This window comes from Salvelinus namaycush, chromosome 17, assembly GCF_016432855.1.
Source record: "Salvelinus namaycush isolate Seneca chromosome 17, SaNama_1.0, whole genome shotgun sequence".
Classification (NCBI taxonomy): Eukaryota; Metazoa; Chordata; class Actinopteri; order Salmoniformes; family Salmonidae; genus Salvelinus; species Salvelinus namaycush.
The window spans coordinates 8,260,621-8,280,932 of record NC_052323.1 but is presented as its reverse complement, the minus strand read 5'-3'; the positions used below and the strand labels follow the sequence as shown (position 1 = coordinate 8,280,932).

Sequence of the window (20,312 nt, the reverse complement as noted above, 5' to 3'; positions counted from 1 at the left end):
ATACCTACTGGACTTGGGGTGGATGCCAACAACTGAGAGAAGAATGTTTTTGGTTTAGTCGTCGGGCGACAGCAGGAAAGGTGCACGCGTTCAGATGCTCAGCTGGCACGGGCTTTTTTTTACCCTGGCGATAGCGGGAGATGCTGCTGGAGTTGCTTTGGCGCCATTGTCTCTCTGGCTTTAATCTTTCCATGTTGGGACAATACATTTGGCGAATGGAGATGTGAAGAGGCTTACAGTATGGCATGCAAAGATGGTTTCTGCCAAGAAGGAGATGGTAACTGCGATGTACCCCAGTTACATTTCGACTCTCTTCTACTTTTTCTGCTTGATTGCTTGGTGAGTTCCGAGGATACATGATCTGGGGGGAATATTTTTTCCTGTCAGATTGGCGCTGCGCTGGTGTCACTGCCCATGGTTCTGAAGACTCTAGGTGCTGAGATCTGAAAGTGCTGTAATTGTGATAAGATCGACTCCTAATGTTAATTTTGTCATCCATAGCTTGGGTATCGGAGAGGCTACTGTATTTCACGATGACAAATCATTTTGATTATTTGTGTCGTTTTTCAGTGTAAAGAGAATCTCTGGAACGATAAAAAAGGATGACAGAATATATCCCGAGAATTTCACACGCATTTTAGACAGACTCCTGGACGGGTATGACAACAGACTGCGACCTGGATTTGGGGGTAGGTACATACCTGAAACGGTGACAGTTTTCGGCTGTCCAATTAGTTTGTGTGCTACAGTGGCTCAAAGAGATGAGCGACTATGATTTCCACTATTGTACCAATGCCTCAGAGCCTGGTTCTTCTCTAGGGTTATTCCTAGGTTCCTGCCTTTCTAGTGAGTTTTTCCAAGCCACCAAGCTTCTGCATTGCTTGCTGTTTGGGGTTTTAGGCTGAGTTTCTGTATTGCACTTTGTGACATCTGCTGATGTAAAAAAGGCTTTAAATCAATTTTATTGATTGAGTTGTTTAAATAGGCTATGAGGTTGACAGATCAAAATCACACTGTATTTTTCAACCAGAGGGCATGAGCTTTTCCGTAGCCTACTGTTTCAAATGAAACACGTTCTTCCACTGAGCCACGACTACTGCCTCCCACAGATGTGAAACGACATTCCTTCTTTCAAAAGCTAGTCGTTCATGACCCGAATTAACACTTTCTTATAATCAATGCTTTGACTCTTGTGTGCGACTGAAAACGGTAGGCTACCTTCAAATGTTTAAGCGAGTTTAGATATGTAGTCTAATCGCTGTGGGGAAAGCCGCTTATTGCACTATTTAAATAGAAAGAGTGCAGTGTCGTTTTCTTGTGTCAAATTCTCCACGAGCACCAAGTACCAGACACACACATGTTTAAAGACTGTATGTTTGAATGTGAATTAATAAAGAAAAAGTAACCTATTTTTCGTTCATTATAGACTTGACGGTGTGCTTGAAAATAGCCTACCTTAGGATACGTCCTTCAACTCCACCCTCAAAAAGATTCTACCTTAGTGCGCGTAAACTTCAAAACTCACAAAGTGTGCATAGGTTAGATACTGATCAGCTTACTCCCAGAAATGTATGATTTAAACCTATTTATCTCAGGTTCACGCCATTATATAAAAGTTTAGAACCTGGTGCGGGTTATTCGGTAAGCATAAATTGCAGGCTATTGCATATACTGTAGGGATTTGGCACACATCTCCACAGCACCATCAACCCCAACCTTTGGCCAATGTTAGGCTGTTACTGAGGTTTTATGTTTTACATATTATTCCATGACAGGCCTACATGTGAATAATACAAGTTCTACTTAAATTAAATTGAGGATTGGTTCATAAAGGGTAGCCTAATAAATCAGAACTAGAGTGCCTATAGAAAGTATACAGACCCCTTGGATTTCTTCACATTTTATTGTTACAAAGTGGGACTAAAATGGATTTGTCATTTTCTTGTCATCGAACTTCACAAAATACTCTGTAATATCAAAGTGGAAGAACAATTCTAACATTTTTGAAAGATTAATACAAAATAAAACACTAACATACTTTGATTAGATAAGTATTCACCCCCCTGAGTCAGTACAAGTTAGAAACACCTTTGGCAGTGATTACAGCTGTGAGACTTCTTGGGTAAGTCTCATAAGAGCTTTGCACACCTGAATTGTGCAATACTTGCCCATTATTCTTTTCAAAATTCATCACGTTCTGTCAAGGTGTTGGGGATCATGGCTAGACAGCAAATTTGAAGTCTTGCCATAGATTTTCAAGCAGATTCAAGTAAAAACTGGCCACTCAGGAACATTCACTGTCTTGTTGGTAAGCAACTCCAATGTATTTGGCTTTGTGTTGTAGGCTAATGTCCTGCTGACAGGTGAATTCGTTTCCCAGTGTCTGGTGTAAAGCAGACTGAAACAGGTTTTCTTCTAGAATTTTTCCTGTGCTTAGCTCCATCCCATTTATTTATTTGCTGATGTTAAGCTTACCTATACCATGATGCAGCCAAAACCATGCTTGAAAATGAGGCAGTGATGTGTTGTGTTGGATTTTGCCCATACATAAGGCTTTTCATTTAGGCCAAAAAGTCTATTCCTTTGCTGTTATTTTTATTATTATTTTTGCATTACTTTAGTGCCTTGTTGCAAAAATGCATTTTTTATTTATTTTTAAAACTTTGACGTTATGGAGTATTTTGTGTAAATAAAATGACATATATTTTAATCCCACTTTGTAATGCAACGAAATGTGAAAAAAGTTCCAAGGCACTGTACGGTCACTTCAAATCAATCAATTAATCACATTCATTTTATAAAGCCCTTTTTACATCAGCTGTTGTCACAAAAGTGCATTTCAGATACCCAGCCTAAAACCCCAATGAGCAAGCAATGGAGATGCAGAAGCACAGTTGCTTGGGGCTATGATGTGATATGCTTAGGATATTCTAGATATTGTGAAACTGATTTGAATTTCTCTCTCAATAGGTCCGGTGACAGAGGTGAAAACAGACATTTATGTCACAAGTTTCGGGCCTGTCTCTGATGTTGAAATGGTATGTACCGAATCAACAACTTCAAACAGATGAATAGCCTAAAAAACAGTTTGATTCGTGTAGACAATACACTTAACGTTTCAGAGAAGAACAAAATACAACCTTATTTGTTTAGATGTTGGTTTCTGCTTCCTCAGGAGTACACCATGGACGTGTTCTTCAGACAGACATGGGTCGACAGGAGGCTGAGGTATGAGGGTCCTATTGAGATCCTCCGACTCAACAACATGATGGTCGCCAATGTGTGGACTCCTGACACCTTCTTCAGGAATGGCAAGAAGTCTGTGGCACACAACATGACTGCCCCCAACAGGTTGTTCCGCATCATGAAGAACGGCACGATTCTTTACACCATGAGGTACTACATATACCAAAATGCTTTACACCATGATGCATACATTACCCAGCATGCCAGTTTTTCACCACGCTAACATCCTGTCCAAACAATCAGCGTTGGGTGTGTGAGCATTGCAAAATAAATGTACACATACATCCAAACTGCTCGCGGGCGTCTGCGAAGCCAGGTGCTAAAATATATTATATTTTAGATGCCTGACGCACTGCAAGTCCTGCCTCTCCCATCTACTCATTGGTTTTTAGACACCTACTGAGAGTTTAAGCCACACTCCAGTCCAGTTGATGGCGGAAATGCACCTTAAAGTTGGTTGCCAACCACTGTATAAAATCCACAGGAGAAGAAGGAGAAGCAGAAGCAGAAGGAGGGGGAGAAGAAGGAGAATGAACAAGGATAAATTAATCAAAGAAAAACGAACTAAAAACTAAGTTTCCCCTTTTATCTGTGGATCAATTGTAAGAGTAGAGAACATACGATTTTGTGTGACTCAAAATTCTAAAAAGATCCAGCAAAAAAAAGGAACATATGTGACCCACCGCCTCCGATTCAGTCTTATGTAGAAAAATGTGAAAAATTGTTTTTCACATTGGATAAAGTAGAGATGCAGAGCTACAAAATGCTATATCATACACTGCCGTTGAGGAATAATGGGAACGTAATTCTGCTTTGAAAGTTGATTGTAACCCCACTTTTGAGAAAATGGCACTCGAATGTTTTGGTACACCCACTGAAGAGCTGCTCTTTGTCTAACAACTATTCAACATTGTTCACACCGTCTTAAGCCTTAGCCCCACCCATCTCTTTACAATAAAGAAAAACTCCAGGTAAACATACACTTTATCTAGTCTTTGGCTTATATATCCTAATCTGACTTTGAAAGTATCTAGATAAACCTATTGTATACATATTTTATCATTATTAGATGATACTTACCCAGACATTGATAAGTCATGTGAAAGAAATGCTATAACCACCCCCCCAGCCACATCTAGCTAAGTGGATGGGTCACTTTTGTCTAGACATGTACACATGTTCATGAAATAATCCCCCCCAGACACACCTGGCTAACTTAATGGGTGATGTAATCATTCCCTTACGAAGTGGAGTCTTTCGTTTAGACATGTAGCTAGCTAAAATTAGGCTATGACTAGCAATGCAAATGGATTTCTGAGATGCAAATAATATTATTACACAGATCATAATGGTAGCGTTAGCTAGCGAGGCAGCATGTCCAGCTCATCCATTATCTCAGCCAATCATGGCTAGCGGGAAGGTTTGTAATTTAACCATTTTATTCATATTTGCAGATGGCATACAAGTTTATTATTAAGGCACATGAAAGTTCACATGTTCCAGAAGGCATTTCTGCCCAAAAAGCATTTTGATAAAAAAAAAATATATAAAAAAAAAACTTTCAAATGCCTCTCCTGTGAAGTAGTGACGTTCGACATACGTCTACCTTCTTGAAATGGGTCACATGCATTCCAGGTAAAAAAGAACAACCCAGTGTTTATCTCCCAAGACAAATTAGCTAGCAACAACAAGCTAGCTAAATGTCCATGAATGTTTAATGGGTTTCGACCTGTCCCCAAAATAATATAGTTGGTTCACAGTTGGTTTTGCTATGTTAACCTGCGTGTCATGAACGCGTCTGGTGGGGATAGACAAAATCAACATGATGGAGCTAGTTTGGTCAGCATGTGCTACTCAGCCGACCTACAGTATCCATCCTAAAGGTAGTTCTCCACTTCATGGATATGACACATGTTTGTCTTCTGTTTGGAGGGGTCCCTACTCTCTCCAACTCCCCTTCGTTTCAATATGTCTAGATGTATGTGTCCCCATAGGTTGACAATCAGTGCAGAGTGTCCCATGAAGCTTGTGGACTTCCCCATGGATGGACATGCATGCCCTCTCAAGTTTGGAAGCTGTAAGTATGATATGATATACTTGAAGTCTATTCTAATAGAAGTGACTTAAAAAAGTGGTTCTTCATTCTTCTCATGAGACTAATAAATAGTTTGACATGCATACTTCGGAACACTGTATGTATTGAAATACACCCCAACGCAAATCCGACTATACCGTTTCTTAGCAGATATTAAACCTGACACTGTTTATGTGTTTACATGCTCTAACAGTTCTTTGTCCTGATTGATTTAGTTTGCAATGTTTAAAAAATGCATATTTTCATACACAGATCACACCAATTTACCAGCCGGCTTCTTTTCCCCTGCTTTTTGGTATATCTGAAAGGGGTAGGGATTTTTTAAAAACTTGACAAATTTAAACCAACCTATACAGCTTTCACACAATATGTTTTTCTGCCAACTTTAGCATCCCGACAACTTTTTGCAGATTTTTCTTTATATGTTGCTTAACACCTCCATAATGTTAAATGCAAACAGCCCCCATGGTTTAACAACACCCCCAAACCACCAATTCACCAGTTACCCAGTGATATGTTTAAAAGGGGTATACCAGCAAAAGAAGTGATAAATAAGGGTCTGTTTTAAAGGTGGTCCTATAAACACTGCCTTGTATTTGTTACAGATAATATACCACATCTTCTGTCTGAAATGTGTAGATGTACTCAATATATCCCAGTATGTAAAAAAAAAATGTACTAGTTTGTTTTGAGAAAAATACTACCATTACCATTACTATATGCAGTGTCAAGCTTGTGGTATTCTTCCTGTTTTGTCATATTTTGGAATTTCATACATATTCCTCAAGTAAGAAGTAATTTGCTGACATTGACGCTAATAATACATGACATTAATTTTGTACCAAAAACAGAACAAAGAAACCCAAATTCAGCACTATTGTTCATAATGAGCGTAACGGTCAGCAAAACAGTGACTTATCTCCAATGGAAGAAGTTTTCAAATGAGGGTTCTGTCTTATCAGAAAACAGTAGAGATTTAAAGATAGCATCTACTGAGGGAAAAGCAAAAGAAAGGAGGAGGATCGGAGGATGGTTTCCCATGCACTTCCCAACCCTCCCCCAATCTATTATCAGCAATTGTGACATTGTGGAGGCAGAGGACAAAATAGATTCCTCAGTTATCATTCAGTTACATTATTCTTGGTTTAATATAGTACCTCCCCCCACCTTCCCCAAATCCCATCCTCCCATCCTGGCCCAGAGTCAGGGAAGCAGACGCTGCATCCGATGGGGCCTGTAGCTCGGGAAAGGTCAGAATTCCTCTTCCCGCCCCAGGTTAGCTCAGACCTATTCTGGATCTCTCCAGAGCTGGTGTGAGTCGGCGCCCCGGCAGCAGTCCACTCCACAACGCCCCAGCCGGCCCATTTTCCCTGCGCAGTTGGTGTCATGCCGACTTTGAGTCCCCTGTGGGAAACGACAAATGGGAACAACAGACCCCGACATGAACCCACGCATGTGTTGTTGTTTTTTCTGTCAGCCCTCTTGTATGAACCCTCGTGTCACATTTCAAAGTTTTTGCACCATTTTTGCAACGTTGGATATGCAAAAACTTTTACATGTAAGAGAGAGCTTGTGGGACCTGGCAGTTTGTTTAAAAGCAGACTCATTGAGCACACAGAAGTCTACACTTTGAGCACACAGTAGACACCCACGCCCTTTATTACCATGCTACTGTACTACACATTTTCAATCAAATTATGAGGAAAAGGCCTCTAAAAATCCAGAGTGCACTATTTCAGGTCATCTTCAACGTATGTATGTATTAAGCCAGTGAGGGATGTACAGATAAAGTGGGGAAACCATGCGTAACTGGACTGCACACCATCACATCACACATCATTGTTTCTTACAAATGCATTGTGATCCACTGACTAGATGAGGGAGATAGAAACATTTCTCATGTTCACAAAGCTTAGAGTTATGAAGAGGATATCACTTGCATAGAGTAGTCATACTCTCATAAACTACCATTTTAACATTTCCACTTAATGACGCTCTCTCTCTCACAATAAAGGCCCTATTATCTCTCTCTCTCTCTCTGCTCAATACCTCCATTGTACATGTTTTTTCATTTCAGCTACAATTTTGAATTTGCCTTAACCCCCCACTTGAGAGTTTAATACATATATTTTCCTTCTCTCCCCTCAGATGCATACCCTAAAACAGAGGTGATTTATACCTGGACCAAAGGACCACAGTATTCAGTGGAGGTTCCCCCAGAATCCTCCAGCCTAGTGCAGTATGATCTCATTGGCCACACTGTCAGCAGTGAGGAGGTCAAGTCAATCACAGGTATGGTAGGCCATTGGTAAGATACAGTAGAAATCCCCAACTCTGATGATAGTGATGCCATTCTTTGTTAATAAACATTGTAATTTCTTCTTCACTTCTTAATTCAGTTTGGAATGTTTTATCATGATTCACTTTTACGCTACTGTCTCCAAAGGCACTCTATGGTGTCAGTAAAAATGAATGATTTTGTTTGACGCTGTATCCCTCAGAGAACATTGAAGACACAATACAAACTAGCAGGAGTCCATCATTTTCTGTGCTTGTGCTCATTGTCTCATGTCAGTCTGTTTTTTTTTATGGAACGAATCAACCGTCACATCTATGGCTATCCTCCAGGTGAATACGTGGTGATGACAGTGCACTTCCACTTGAAGCGGAAAATGGGCTACTTCATGATCCAGACGTATATCCCCTGCATCATGACAGTAATCCTCTCCCAAGTGTCCTTCTGGATAAATAAAGAATCGGTCCCGGCTCGAACAGTCTTCGGTACGTATTGCACACAAATCCCGCCATTATGTAAAATACTTATTTTGAGAGGCAGAGAAGATGCACATGTGAAGTGTGTGAAGAGTGAAGTGCCTCATCTGTGTGTCTTTGTCTCCATTTTCATTTTGTGACTACGTGCTGCTGAGCAATGGACTTTGCTGTCTTTAGCCTCTTATATAACAATTAAGGGCTATGATTTATTAAATGTGTGTTATACTTCCATTGTTGTTATCCATCAAGTGGCAGTTGCATTTGCCAATACCTGCCCATTTGTTTACAAACAGAAATGGGTGGAGTCAAAGATTAAAGGATTGCACCTTTTTAAGCCAGGAACTATACACTCCAGCACAGTGGTTCCCAAACTGTGGGGCCCCAGGGGTGCACCCCACAGTTTGGGAACCACTGTACTAGAGTGTATAGTACAAGTCTATAGGAGACCAAGCAAACAGAGGATATTTACTTAACATCAGGTAAGGTAGCCTTAAAAGGTACTCTAATTCCATGCAAGGTGCACAAGGTTCCCGGCTTAAAGGTGCACTCCTCAATCTCTGACTCCACCCACATTTTTGTTTGTTAACAAATGGGCTTCCATCTTACTCTTGAAGGTTGTCATAGAATGTACAAGGTGCAATTTTCAAATTGGGCAGTGCATCATCAGTTTTCTTCTTGTCATGTCAGTCATTGCATACCTTAAAGAGTTATTTATAACTTGCAGGGTTCTGAATACTTTCCAAAGGCACTGTGTGTGTGTGTGTGTGTGTGTGTGTATATATCTATATATCTATATATATACACACAGTTGAAGTTGGAAGTTTACATATACTTAGGTTGGAGTCATTAAAACTTATTTTTTAACCACTCCACAAATATCTTGTTAACAAACTATAGTTTTGGCAAGTCGGTTAGGACACCTACTTTGTGCATGACACAAGTAATTTTTCCAACAATTGTTTACAATTGTTTACAGACAGATTATTTGACTTATAATTCACTGCATCACAATTCCAGTGGGTCAGAAGTTTACATACACTAAGTTGACTGTGCCTTTTAACATCTTGGAAAATTCCAGAAAATTATGTCATGGCTTTGGAAACTTCTGATAGGCTAATTGACATCATTTGAGTCAATTGGAGGTGTACCTGTGGATGTATTTCAAGGCCCACCTTCAAACTCAGTGCCTCTTTGCTTGACATCATGGGAAAATCAAAAGATATCAGCCAAGACCTGAGAAAAGAAATTGTAGACCTCCAGGTTCATCCTTGGGAGCAATTTCCAAACGCCTGAAGGTACCACGTTCATCTGTACAAACAATAGTACGCAAGTATAAACACCATGGGACCACACAGCCGTCATACCGCTCAGGAAGGAGACGTGTTCTGTCTCCTAGAGATGAACGTACTTTGGTGCGAAAAGTGCAAATCAATCCCAGAACAACAGCAAAGGACCTTGTGAAGATGCTGGAGGAAACAGGTACAAAAGTATCTATATCCACAGTAAAACGAGTCCTATATCGACATAACCTGAAAGGCCGCTCAGCAAGGAAGAAGCCACTGCTCCAAAACCGCCATAAAAAAGCCAGACTACAGTCTGCAACTGCACATGGGGACAAAGATTGTACATTTTGGAGAAATGTCCTCTGGTCTGATGAAACATAAATAGAACTGTTTGGCCATAATGACCATCGTTATGTTTGGAGGAAAAAGGGGGAGGCTTGCAAGCTGAAGAACACCATCCCAACCGTGAAGCATGGGGCTGGCAGCATCATGTTGTGGGGGTGCTTTTTTAAAAATTATTATTTATTACAAAAAACACAAGGAAGGGTAACATTAAATTATTAGAACATGAAGGACAAACAATACATCATCAAAACACTATCAAACATGTATCAGTCTTTCCGCAACAGAGCCATCCTTATGTGTGAAAGTGCGTGTGTATGCTAGTGATATAAAATATGTCATAGTTTCCTTTTCCATGATCACAATCTTGTGAAACCCGAACCCTCTAAGATCCCCCCACAATTCCCCAATAGCTGTCCCTCAACCATTCGAGACCCCTCTCACAGCCCCCCCCGGAATAAATAAAAAAGACAATTAATTCCATTCCCCACCCCCAAGAACCCCCCAATGCACCAACAACCAAGAGAATGAACTAAAGAGGAAAAAGGAAAAGACAGAAGAAAACAGCAAATAACAATGCACTTTTTTTACAAAAGAATACATTTACAACAAAGGACATCAAGGACAACTGAAATCATAACAGCAATGCCAACTGTATATGTTTGTGTTCATGTCTGGCACTATTACATGTGTATGTGTGTGTGTTCTTGTATGTGTTTATTTGAATGAGAGTGTGTGTATATGCATGTGTACAAACACCTGCACGGCATCAGCCTCAGGAAAACCGGCATTAGTTGTAAAAACACTGCCGCTTAGTGTCATTCAAATGTACTTTTATTCTGTTTTATTTAGACTTTTTTTTCTCCTTTATCTTTTGACCATCATTCTCTCTCTCACACAGCAACTCCACTCCCACTTGTCTCCAATTCCACATACCAACCCTCAGCTTCCCTCAGCCCATACCAACCCTCAGCTTCCCTCAGCCCATCCCATATATCTCTGCTGGCCACCCACTTTGTGTTTCTACGCAACACATATCTTTCAACTGTGCTATGATGTTTAACGTACAATTTCAATCCATCTACTCGAATAGAATCTACAGATTGCGTGTTGAAGATAAATACTTTTACTAAGAGTATTAGTATATTAGTAATTGACTGACCCGGTCTCTACAGATCTCCTAACAGTACTATTTATGGGGTCAATTTTAGATCAATGCTATGCACTGAGACCAGAAACAGGCTAACTGAGGGCAATACCAAAATAAATGGTCTATTGATTCTGTATCCTCACAACAAAATCTGCAGAGCTTCGATGATTTTATGGCCCACATATTCAACATTTTGTTGGTGGCAAGAATTCTATATAATAATCTTAGCTGAAAAGCACGAAGTCTTGAATCTTGCGTTGTTTTATATATCAACTCATACACCCTGTACCAGGGAATCGGTACATCAAAAATCTCTTCCCAACTATTTTGCCATCTGTATGGCACAGTTGTCAACATCCTTGTCCTCAAATGAAACTGGTATTCTTTCCTATTTATGCTCTTTTTATTCCTCGACCAGTTTTGATCCTTTATTTTGGGCAGACAGACCAGTTCCCTACCTCCTCCTGCTGCCACCCGCCTCTTCCATTTTTGGGGTAATGCTGTAATCAATTGGTTGTACTCTTGGATTGAGCAGACCTTCCCGTACAATTCTGATAACTCCATGATGGATATAACTCTACCATTACAATTTACAATATCATTTAAGAACAAAATACCCTTTTCAAACTTCTTTCCCATAAATACAGGTATTTTACCAACCAGCACATTTGAGTTCAGTCATAATATTTGTTGTAATATTTGTTCTATCTTTTCAGTGGATAAAGCAAATATTTTTTGCTCATGTGATTTGAATAACGAATCATCAGGAGTAGGCAGCGCCATAAGTAAGTGAGTAAACTGAGATATGACTAAGGAGTTAATCAGGGCAATTTTTCCATAAATAGACAGGTATTTACCTCTCCATGGTTGCAGGATCTTGTCTATTTTTACAAGTTTTCTCTTGAAATTCATTGTGGAGAGCTTATTTATATATTTTGGGATATGAATACAGAGTATGTCTACTTCACCATCAGCACATTTTATAGGTAAGCTGCAGGGTAATGTAAAAGTTGTATTTTTTAAGGATCCAATACGTAATATTGTACACTTATCATAATTAGGTTTTAGTCCAGAGATTACAGAAAAGTTATATAGATATTTATTGAGACATTGCAGGATATAGCTTGCGGACTTAACATAAAACTTGAGTCATCGGCATATATGGACACCTTTGTTTTTAAGCCTTGGATTTTTAATCCTCTAATGTTGTTATTGGATCTGATATTAATAGCTAGCATTTCGATGGCCATAACGAATAGATATGTTGACAGCGGACACCCTTGTTTAACTCCTCTTGACAATTCAAAACTCTCTGAGAAGTAGCCGTTATTTACTATTTTACACCTGGGGTTGCGATACATCATTTTCTCCATTTTATAAGAGAATTACTGAAATTGAAAAAATCCAGGCATTTATAAATAAAATCCAGTCTTACTTTATCAAAGCCTTTTCAAAATCCGCTATAAATACCATTCCTAGCTTCTTATATGTTTCATGATGCTCTATTATTTCTAGTAGTTGTCGTATATTATCTCCAATGTATCGTCCATGTACTGAGCCACACGGTCCCGTGTGGCTCAGTTGGTAGAGCATGGCGCTTGCAACGCCAGGGTTGTGGGTTCATTCCCCACGGGGGGACCAGGATGAATATGTATTAACTTTCCAATTTGTAAGTCGCTCTGGATAAGAGCATCTGCTAAATGACTTAAATGTAATGTAAATGTAAAAAACCTGTCTGTTCAGGATAAACAATACCTGGTAAAACCCTTTTAATTCTGAGTGCTATGCATTTTGCTAGTATTTTTGCATCACAACATTGAAGTGTAAGGGGCCTCCAGGTTTTTAGATAGACTGGGTCTTTATATTTGCCATCTGCGTCTTATATTAATAATAGAGAAATCAGACCTTCCTGCTGAGTACCTGACAGACTACCATTTCTATAGGAGTAGTTAAAACAATCTGACAATGGAGCTTTTAGTATATCAAAAAATACTTGATATACCTCTACCGGTATGCCATCAAGCCCTGGGGTTTTTCCAGACTGAAAGGATTTAATAGCCTCAAAAAGTTCTTCCTCTGTAACTTGGCCTTCGCACTGATCTTTCTGTACATTTGTTAATATTCCATTTTTTATATTATTTGGAAAGAATTCCTTACCGTAATCTTCATTCAGTGGGAGAGGATGAGACGGAAAAGAGAACATCTGCCTAAAATAATTAGCTTCCTCTTTTGAAATATCATTCGGAAAATCATAGATGGCTCTTCAGTAACGAGTTTCTGCAAATTATTTTTGTTAGCGTTCCTGTATTGGAGATTCAGAAAGAATTTTGTGCATTTCTCTCCATATTCCATCCAGTATGCTTAATTTTTTTAATAGATTACATTAGATCGTTCTTGAATAAGTTCCTCCAGTTCTTTTTGTTTTCCCTCTAACTTATTTTGCATCTCTGTAGTATCATTTATATTGCTATCTACCTGTACTATTAGTTCATGCATTTCCCTTGTTAGTCTTGTCTCTTTAGCCAGAAACTGCTTTTTTATTATTGATGAATATTGAATTGAATGATCTCTGAAGGTACATTTAAAGGTGTCCCAAACAATAAGGGGATTTGCTGAACCTATATTATACTGGAAAAATTCAGTTATCAATTATTTTGTCTTAGTTAAAAATAAGTTGTCCTCCAGTAAACTTTGATTCAATTTCCAATATCCCCGTCCATGTGGAAAATCTATAAGAGTTATGGGAATGCCAATTAGATGATGATCCGATCGCATTCTGTCTCCTATTAAAACTGTTTTAACCTTTGATGCAAGAGAGAAAGAGACAATAAGGTAGTCAAGACGACTAGCTTGATTAAGTCTCCTCCATGTATATCTCACTAGGTCGGGGTTTTTTACTCTCCAAATATCCACTAGTTTGTAGAGTGATTACCTTTACGGTCCATTGAGATACTTAATTAACACTGTGTTATAGTCTCATACCATAATGATTAGATAATTTGTTGCCTGTAAGTTCAATAAATTGGTATAAATGTTTTCGAAGAAGTGTGGATCATCTTGATTTGGACCATATAGATTAATGAGCCAGATCTCTTTTTCGTCCACTTTCATATTCAAAAGAATCCACCTTCCTTGCGAATCATTGCTGATTATTTTCACATTCAGATCGAAATTTTTGTTAATTAATATCATCACACCCTTTGAGTTCCTTTGTCAATGACAGAAAATTATTTCACCACCCCATTCCCTTTTCCACGCAACTTAATTTAAGGATGTAGAGTGAGTTTCCTGTAAACAGTATATGTTATATTCCTTTTCTTTTAGCCATGTAAAGACTGATCTTCTTTTTTTATAATCTACCAAACCGTTACAATTATAACTAGCTATATTTATTTCACAGTACAAATGTATTCCGTACAATGTTATTATTTCCCAATGCCCCTATTCTGATATCTTCCCCTTGCTTGTTGTAAACATATATAAACTTGTAGACAAATACATAAAAAAGATAGACAAACAATAAACACATTAAATTATAAAACAGTTCTCAACAATAGAGAGAGAGGAAGAGAAGAGAAAGAGAGAGTGAGAGAAGAGAGCGAGGTCAGGTGTGTGTGTGTGTGTATAAGTCCGTATGTGTAAGCAAGCATGTAGTTGAGTATGTGTGTGTTCATATCCACTTCATAATGTTCAGACATTTTAATCAGTTCCCATACCTTCTTTTTTTCTTAATCCTGAAGTCCCTGTAGAATTGATGTTGTGGGGGTGCTTTGCTGCAGGAGGGACTGGTGCACTTCACAAAATTGATGGCATCATGAAGAGGAAAATTATGTGGATATATTGAAGCAACATCTCAAGACATCAGTCAGGAAATTAAAGCTTGGTCGCAAATGGGTCTTCCAAATGGACAATGACCCCAAGCATAATTCCAAAGTTGTGGCAAAATGGCTTAACGACAACAAAGTCAAGGTATTGGAGTGGCTATCACAAAGCCCTGACCTCAATCCCATAGACAATTTGTGGACAGAACAGAAAAAGTGTGTGTGAGCAAGGAGGCCTACAAACCTGACTCAGTTACACCAGCTCTGTCAGGAGGAATGGGCCAAAATTCACCCAACTTATTGTGCGAAGCTTGTGGAAGGCTACCCGAAACGTTTGACCCAAGTTAAACAATTGAAAGGCAATGCTACCAAATACTAATTGAGTGTATGCAAACTTCTGACCCACTGGGAATGTGATGAAAGAAATGAAAGCTGAAATAAATCATTCTCTCTCCTATTATTCTGACATTTCACATTCTTAAAATAAAGTGGTGATCCTAACTGACCTAAGACAGGGAATTTTTACTGGGATTCAATGTCAGGAATTGTGAAAAACTGAGTTTAAATGTATTTGGCTAAGGTGTATGTAAACTTCAACTACACATACAGCTACAAAGAGACCACTACAAAATTATCAGTTTCTCTGGTTTTACTATTTATAGGTATGTGTTTGAGTAAAATGAACATTTTGTTTTATTCTATAAACTAGTGACAACATTTCTCCCAAATTCCAAATGTTACTGTGGGTGCTAGACCTGGAGAGGCCTACAAGCCACAGAGTCTTGCACCCAATGTGAAATTTGGTGGAGGATCGGTGATGATCTGGGGGTGCTTCAGCAAGGCTGGAATCACGCAGATTTGTCTTTATAAAGGACGCATGAATCAAGCCGCGTACAAGGTTGTCCTGGAAGAAATCTTGCTTCCTTCTGCTCCAACAATGTTCCAACTCTGAGGATTGTTTTTTCTAACCGGACAATGCTCCATGCCACACAGCCAGGTCAATCAAGGTGTGGATGGAGGACCACCAGATCAAGACCCTGTCATGGCCAGCCCAATCTCCAGACCTGAACCCCATTGAAAACCTCTGGAATGTGATCAAGAGGAAGATGGATGGTCACAAGCCATCAAACAAAGCCGAGCGGCTTGCATTTTTGCGCCAGGAGTGGTATAAAGTCACCCAACATCAATGTGAAAGACTGGTGGAGAGCATGCCAAGACGCATGAAAGCTGTGATTGAAAATCAGGGTTATTCCACCAAATATTGATTTCTGAACTCTTCCTAAGTTAAAACGTTAGTATTGTGTTGTTTAAAAATTAATATTAACTTATTTTCTTTGCATTATTCAAGGTCTGACAACACTGCATCTTTTTTGTTCTTTTCACCAGTCATCATTTTCTGCAAAAAAATGCTCTAAATGACAATTTAGGATTTTGAGACAAATGTTGTCAGTAGTTTATAGTATGAAACAAACTTCTTAATTTTACCCAAACACATACCTAGAAATAGTAAAACCAGAGTAACTGATAATTTTGCAGTGGTCTCTTAATTTCTTCCAGAACTGTATACAGTATATGTGTACTGTATGTATACTGTGTGTGTGTGTGTGTGTGTGTGTGTGTGTGTGTGTGTGTGTGTGTGTGTGTGTGTGTGTGTGTGTGTGTACAATGCATTTGGAAAGTATTCAGACACTTGACTTTTTATTAAATAGTTTTTTTTTCCTCATCAATCTACACACAATACCCCATAATGACAAAGCAAAAACATTTTTGAAATATAAAAAACTGAAATGTTACATTTAAATACGTTTTCAGATCCTTTACTCAGTACTTTGTTGAAGCACCTTTCCCAACGATTACAGCCTCGAGTCTTCTTGGGTATGACGCTACAAGCTTGGCACACCTGTATATGGGGAGTTTCTCCCATTCTTCTCTGCTGATCCAATCAAGCTCTGTCAGATTGGATGGGGAGCGTTGCTGCACAGCTATTTTCAGGTCTCTCCAGAGATGTTTGATCGGGTTCAAGTCCGGGCTCTGGCTGGGCCATTCAAGGACATTCAGAGACTTGTCCCGAAGCCTCTCCTGCCTTGTCTTGGCTGTGTGCTTAGGGTAGTTGTCCTGTTGGAAGGTGAACCTTCGGCGCAGTCTGAGGTTCTGAGCTCTCGAGCAGGTTTTCATCAAGGATCTCTCTGTACTTCTCCGTTCATCCTTCCCTCGATCCTGACTAGTCTCCCAGTCCTTGCCGCTGAAAAACATCCCCACAGCATGATGCTGCCACCACCGCACTTCACCGTAGGGATGTTGCCAGGTTTCATCCAGACGTGACGCTTGGCATTCAGGCCAAAGAGTTCATTCAATCTTGGTTTCATCAGGCCAGAGAATCTTGTTTCTCATGGTCTGAGGACATTAGGTGCCTTTTGGCAAACTCCAAGCGGGCTGTCATGTGCCTTTTAATGAGGAGTGGCTTCCGTCTGGCCACTTTACCATAAAGGCCTGATTGGTGGAGTGCTGCAGAGATGGTGTCCTTCTGGAAGGTTCTCCCATCTCCACAGAGGAACTACGTAGCTCTGTCAGAGGGACCATTGGGTTCTTGGTCACCTCCCTGACCAAGACCCTTCTCCCCGGCTTGCTCAGTTTGACCCGGCAGCCAGCCCTAGGAAGAGTCTTGGTGGATCCAAACTTCTTCCATTTAAGAATGATGGAGGCCACTGTGTTCTTGGGGACCTTCAATGCTGCAGACATTTTTTGGTACCCTTCCCCAGATCTTTGCCCCGACACAACCCTGTCTTAGAGCTCTACGGACAATTCCTTCGAACCTCATGGCTTGGATTTTGCTCTGACATGCACTGTCAACTGTGGGAAATTATATGGACAGGTGTGTGTCCAATCAATTGAATTTACCATAGGTGGACTCCAAGTTGTAGAAACATCTCAAGGATGATCAATGGAAACAGGAAGCACCTGAGCTCAATTTCGAATCTCATAGCAAAGGGTCTGAATACTCATGTAAATGAGATATCTGTTTTTTATTTCTAATAAATTTGCAAACATTTCTAAAAACCTGTTGTTTTCACTTTGTCATTATTGTCTATTGTGTGTAGATTGATAAGAAATTATTACTTTATCCATTTTAGAATAAGGCTGCAACATAACAAAAGGTTTGGACACACCTACACATTCAATTTTTTTATATTTTTTTTACTATTTTCTACATTGAAGAATAATAGTGAAGACATCAAAACTATGAAATAATACTTTAACCAAAAAAGTGTTAAACAAATCAGCTTTGCACACTCTTGGCATTCTCTCAACCAGCTTCACCTGGAATGCTTTTCCAACAGTCTTGAAGGAGTTTCCACATATGCTGAGCACTTGTTGGCTGCTTTTCCTTCACTCTGCGGTCCAACTCATCCAAACCATCTCAATTGGGTTGAGGTTGGGTGAATGTGGAGGCCAGGTCATCTGATGCAGCACTCCATCACTCTCCTTCTTGGTCAAATAGCCCTTACACAGCCTGGAGGTGGGTTGCGTCATTGTCCTGTTTGCTCCCACTAAGAGCAAACCAGATGGGATGGTGTATCGCTGCAAAATGCTGTGGTAGCCATGCTGGTTAAGTCTGCCTTGAAATCTAAATAAATCACAGACAGTGTCACCAGCAAAGCACCATCACACCTCCGCCTCCATGCTTCACGGTGGGAACCACACATGCGGAGATCATCCGTTCACCTACTCTGCATCTCACAAAGACACGTTGGTTGGAACCAAAAATCTCAAATTTGGACTCATCAGACCAAAAGGACAGATATCCACCGGTCTAACGTCCATTGCTCATGTTTCTGGGTCCAAGCAAGTCTCTTGTTATTATTGGTGTCCTTTAGTAGTGGTTTCTTTGCAGCAATTCAGCCATGAAGGACTGATTCACACAGTCTTCTCTGAACAGTTGATGTTGAGATGTGTCTGTTACTTGAACTCTGTGAAGCATTTATTTGGGCTGGTAATTCTTATGAACGTATCCTCTGCAGCAGTGGTAACTCTGGGTCTTCCTTTCCTGTGGCGGTCCTCGTGAGCCAGTTTCATCATAGTGCTTGATGGTTTTTGCGACTGCACTTGGAACTTTCAAAGTTCTTAAAATTTTTCGGATTGACTGACCTTCATGTCTTAAAGTAATGATGGACTGTCGTTTTTCTTTGTTTATTTGAGCTGATCTTGCCATAATATGGACTGGTCTTTTACCAAATAGGGCTATTTTCTGTATACCACCCCTACCTTGACACAACACAACTGATTTGCTCAAAAGCATTAAAAAGGAAAGAAATTACACAAATTAACTTTTAACAAGGCACACCTGTTCATTGAAATGCATTCCAGGTGACTACCTCATGAAGCTGGTTGAGAGAATGCCAAGAGTGTGTAAAGCTGTCATCAAGGCAAAGGGTGGCTACTTTGAAGAATCTCAAATATGAAATATATTTGGATTTGTTTAAAACTTGTTTGCCTGCTACATGATTCCATATGTTATTTAATGGTTTTGATGTCTTCACTATTATTCTACAATGTAGAAAATAGTAAAAAAATAAAGAAAAAGCTTGGAATGAGTAGGTGTGTACAAACTTTTGACTGGTACTGTATATGCTATATATATGATGGTGTTTATAGACATTATGGACAGTATATGAATAGAAAAGGTGTGTACAGCAGTAGATATACAGGATGAGCCTTGACTAGAGTACAGTGTATATACTGTACATATGAAGTGGGTAAAACAGTATGTAAACATTGTTAAAGTGACCAGTTTTCAATGACTATGTACAGCAATCTCTAAGGTGCAGGGTTGAGTACCGGGTTGTAGCCGGCTAGTAACAGTAACTGAACTTCAGGACAGGTTACTGGGCGGAGGTCGTCTAGTGGTGACTCTTTAACAGTCTGATGGTCTGGAGATAGAAGCTGTTTATCAGTCTGATGGTCTGGAGATAGAAGCTGTTTATCAGTCTAATTGTCTGCAGATAGAAGCTGTTTATCAGTCTGATGGTCTGGAGATAGAAGCTGTTTATCAGTCTCTCGGTCACAGCTTTGATGCACCTGTATTGTCTTAGCCTTCTAGCTGGTTGGGGTTGAACAGCCCTGTAGTTGCCGTACCAGGTGGTGATGAAGCCCGAATGGAAGTTTTAGAGGCACTGTTGCTCCTTCTTCACAACACTCAGTGTGAATGGACCATTTCAGGTTGTTAGTGATGTCCACTGCGGCCCCGTTGTCATTGTGGATGAGGAGCGTGATCCCTCTGCTGTCTCCTGAAGTCCACGATCAGCTCCGTTTTGTTGACATTGAGGGAGAGGTTATTTTCCCTGCACCACTTCGCCAGGGCCCTCTCCCCCTCCCTGTAGGCTGTGTCGTCGTAGTTGGTAATCAGACCTACTACTGTTGTGTCCTCTGCAAACTTGATGATTGAGTTGGAGACGTGCGTGGCACCCTTGTCGGCCCCCCGTGTTGAGGATCAGCAGGAAGTCCCGTCAGGAAGTCCAGGACCCAGTTGCAGAGGGCGGATTTCAGACCCAGTGCCCCTAGCTTAGAATTGAGCTTGGAGGGTACTATGGTGTTGAAGACTGAGC

General features: G+C 40.0%; 1 protein-coding gene across 1 annotated transcript in view; it reads left to right on the top strand.

Moving 5' to 3' along the window:
- The first annotated feature begins 253 nt into the window (after positions 1 to 253).
- Positions 254 to 20,312, top strand: part of LOC120061884 (gamma-aminobutyric acid receptor subunit alpha-6-like) — a 32,700-nt gene continuing 12,641 nt past the window's right edge. Inside the window, exons 1-7 of the mRNA XM_039011661.1 lie at positions 254 to 339; positions 571 to 689; positions 2,971 to 3,038; positions 3,176 to 3,396; positions 5,241 to 5,323; positions 7,490 to 7,633; positions 7,970 to 8,122. Of these exons, the coding sequence (XP_038867589.1) occupies positions 254 to 339; positions 571 to 689; positions 2,971 to 3,038; positions 3,176 to 3,396; positions 5,241 to 5,323; positions 7,490 to 7,633; positions 7,970 to 8,122 (874 nt within the window). The remainder of the gene's footprint in view (positions 340 to 570; positions 690 to 2,970; positions 3,039 to 3,175; positions 3,397 to 5,240; positions 5,324 to 7,489; positions 7,634 to 7,969; positions 8,123 to 20,312) is intronic.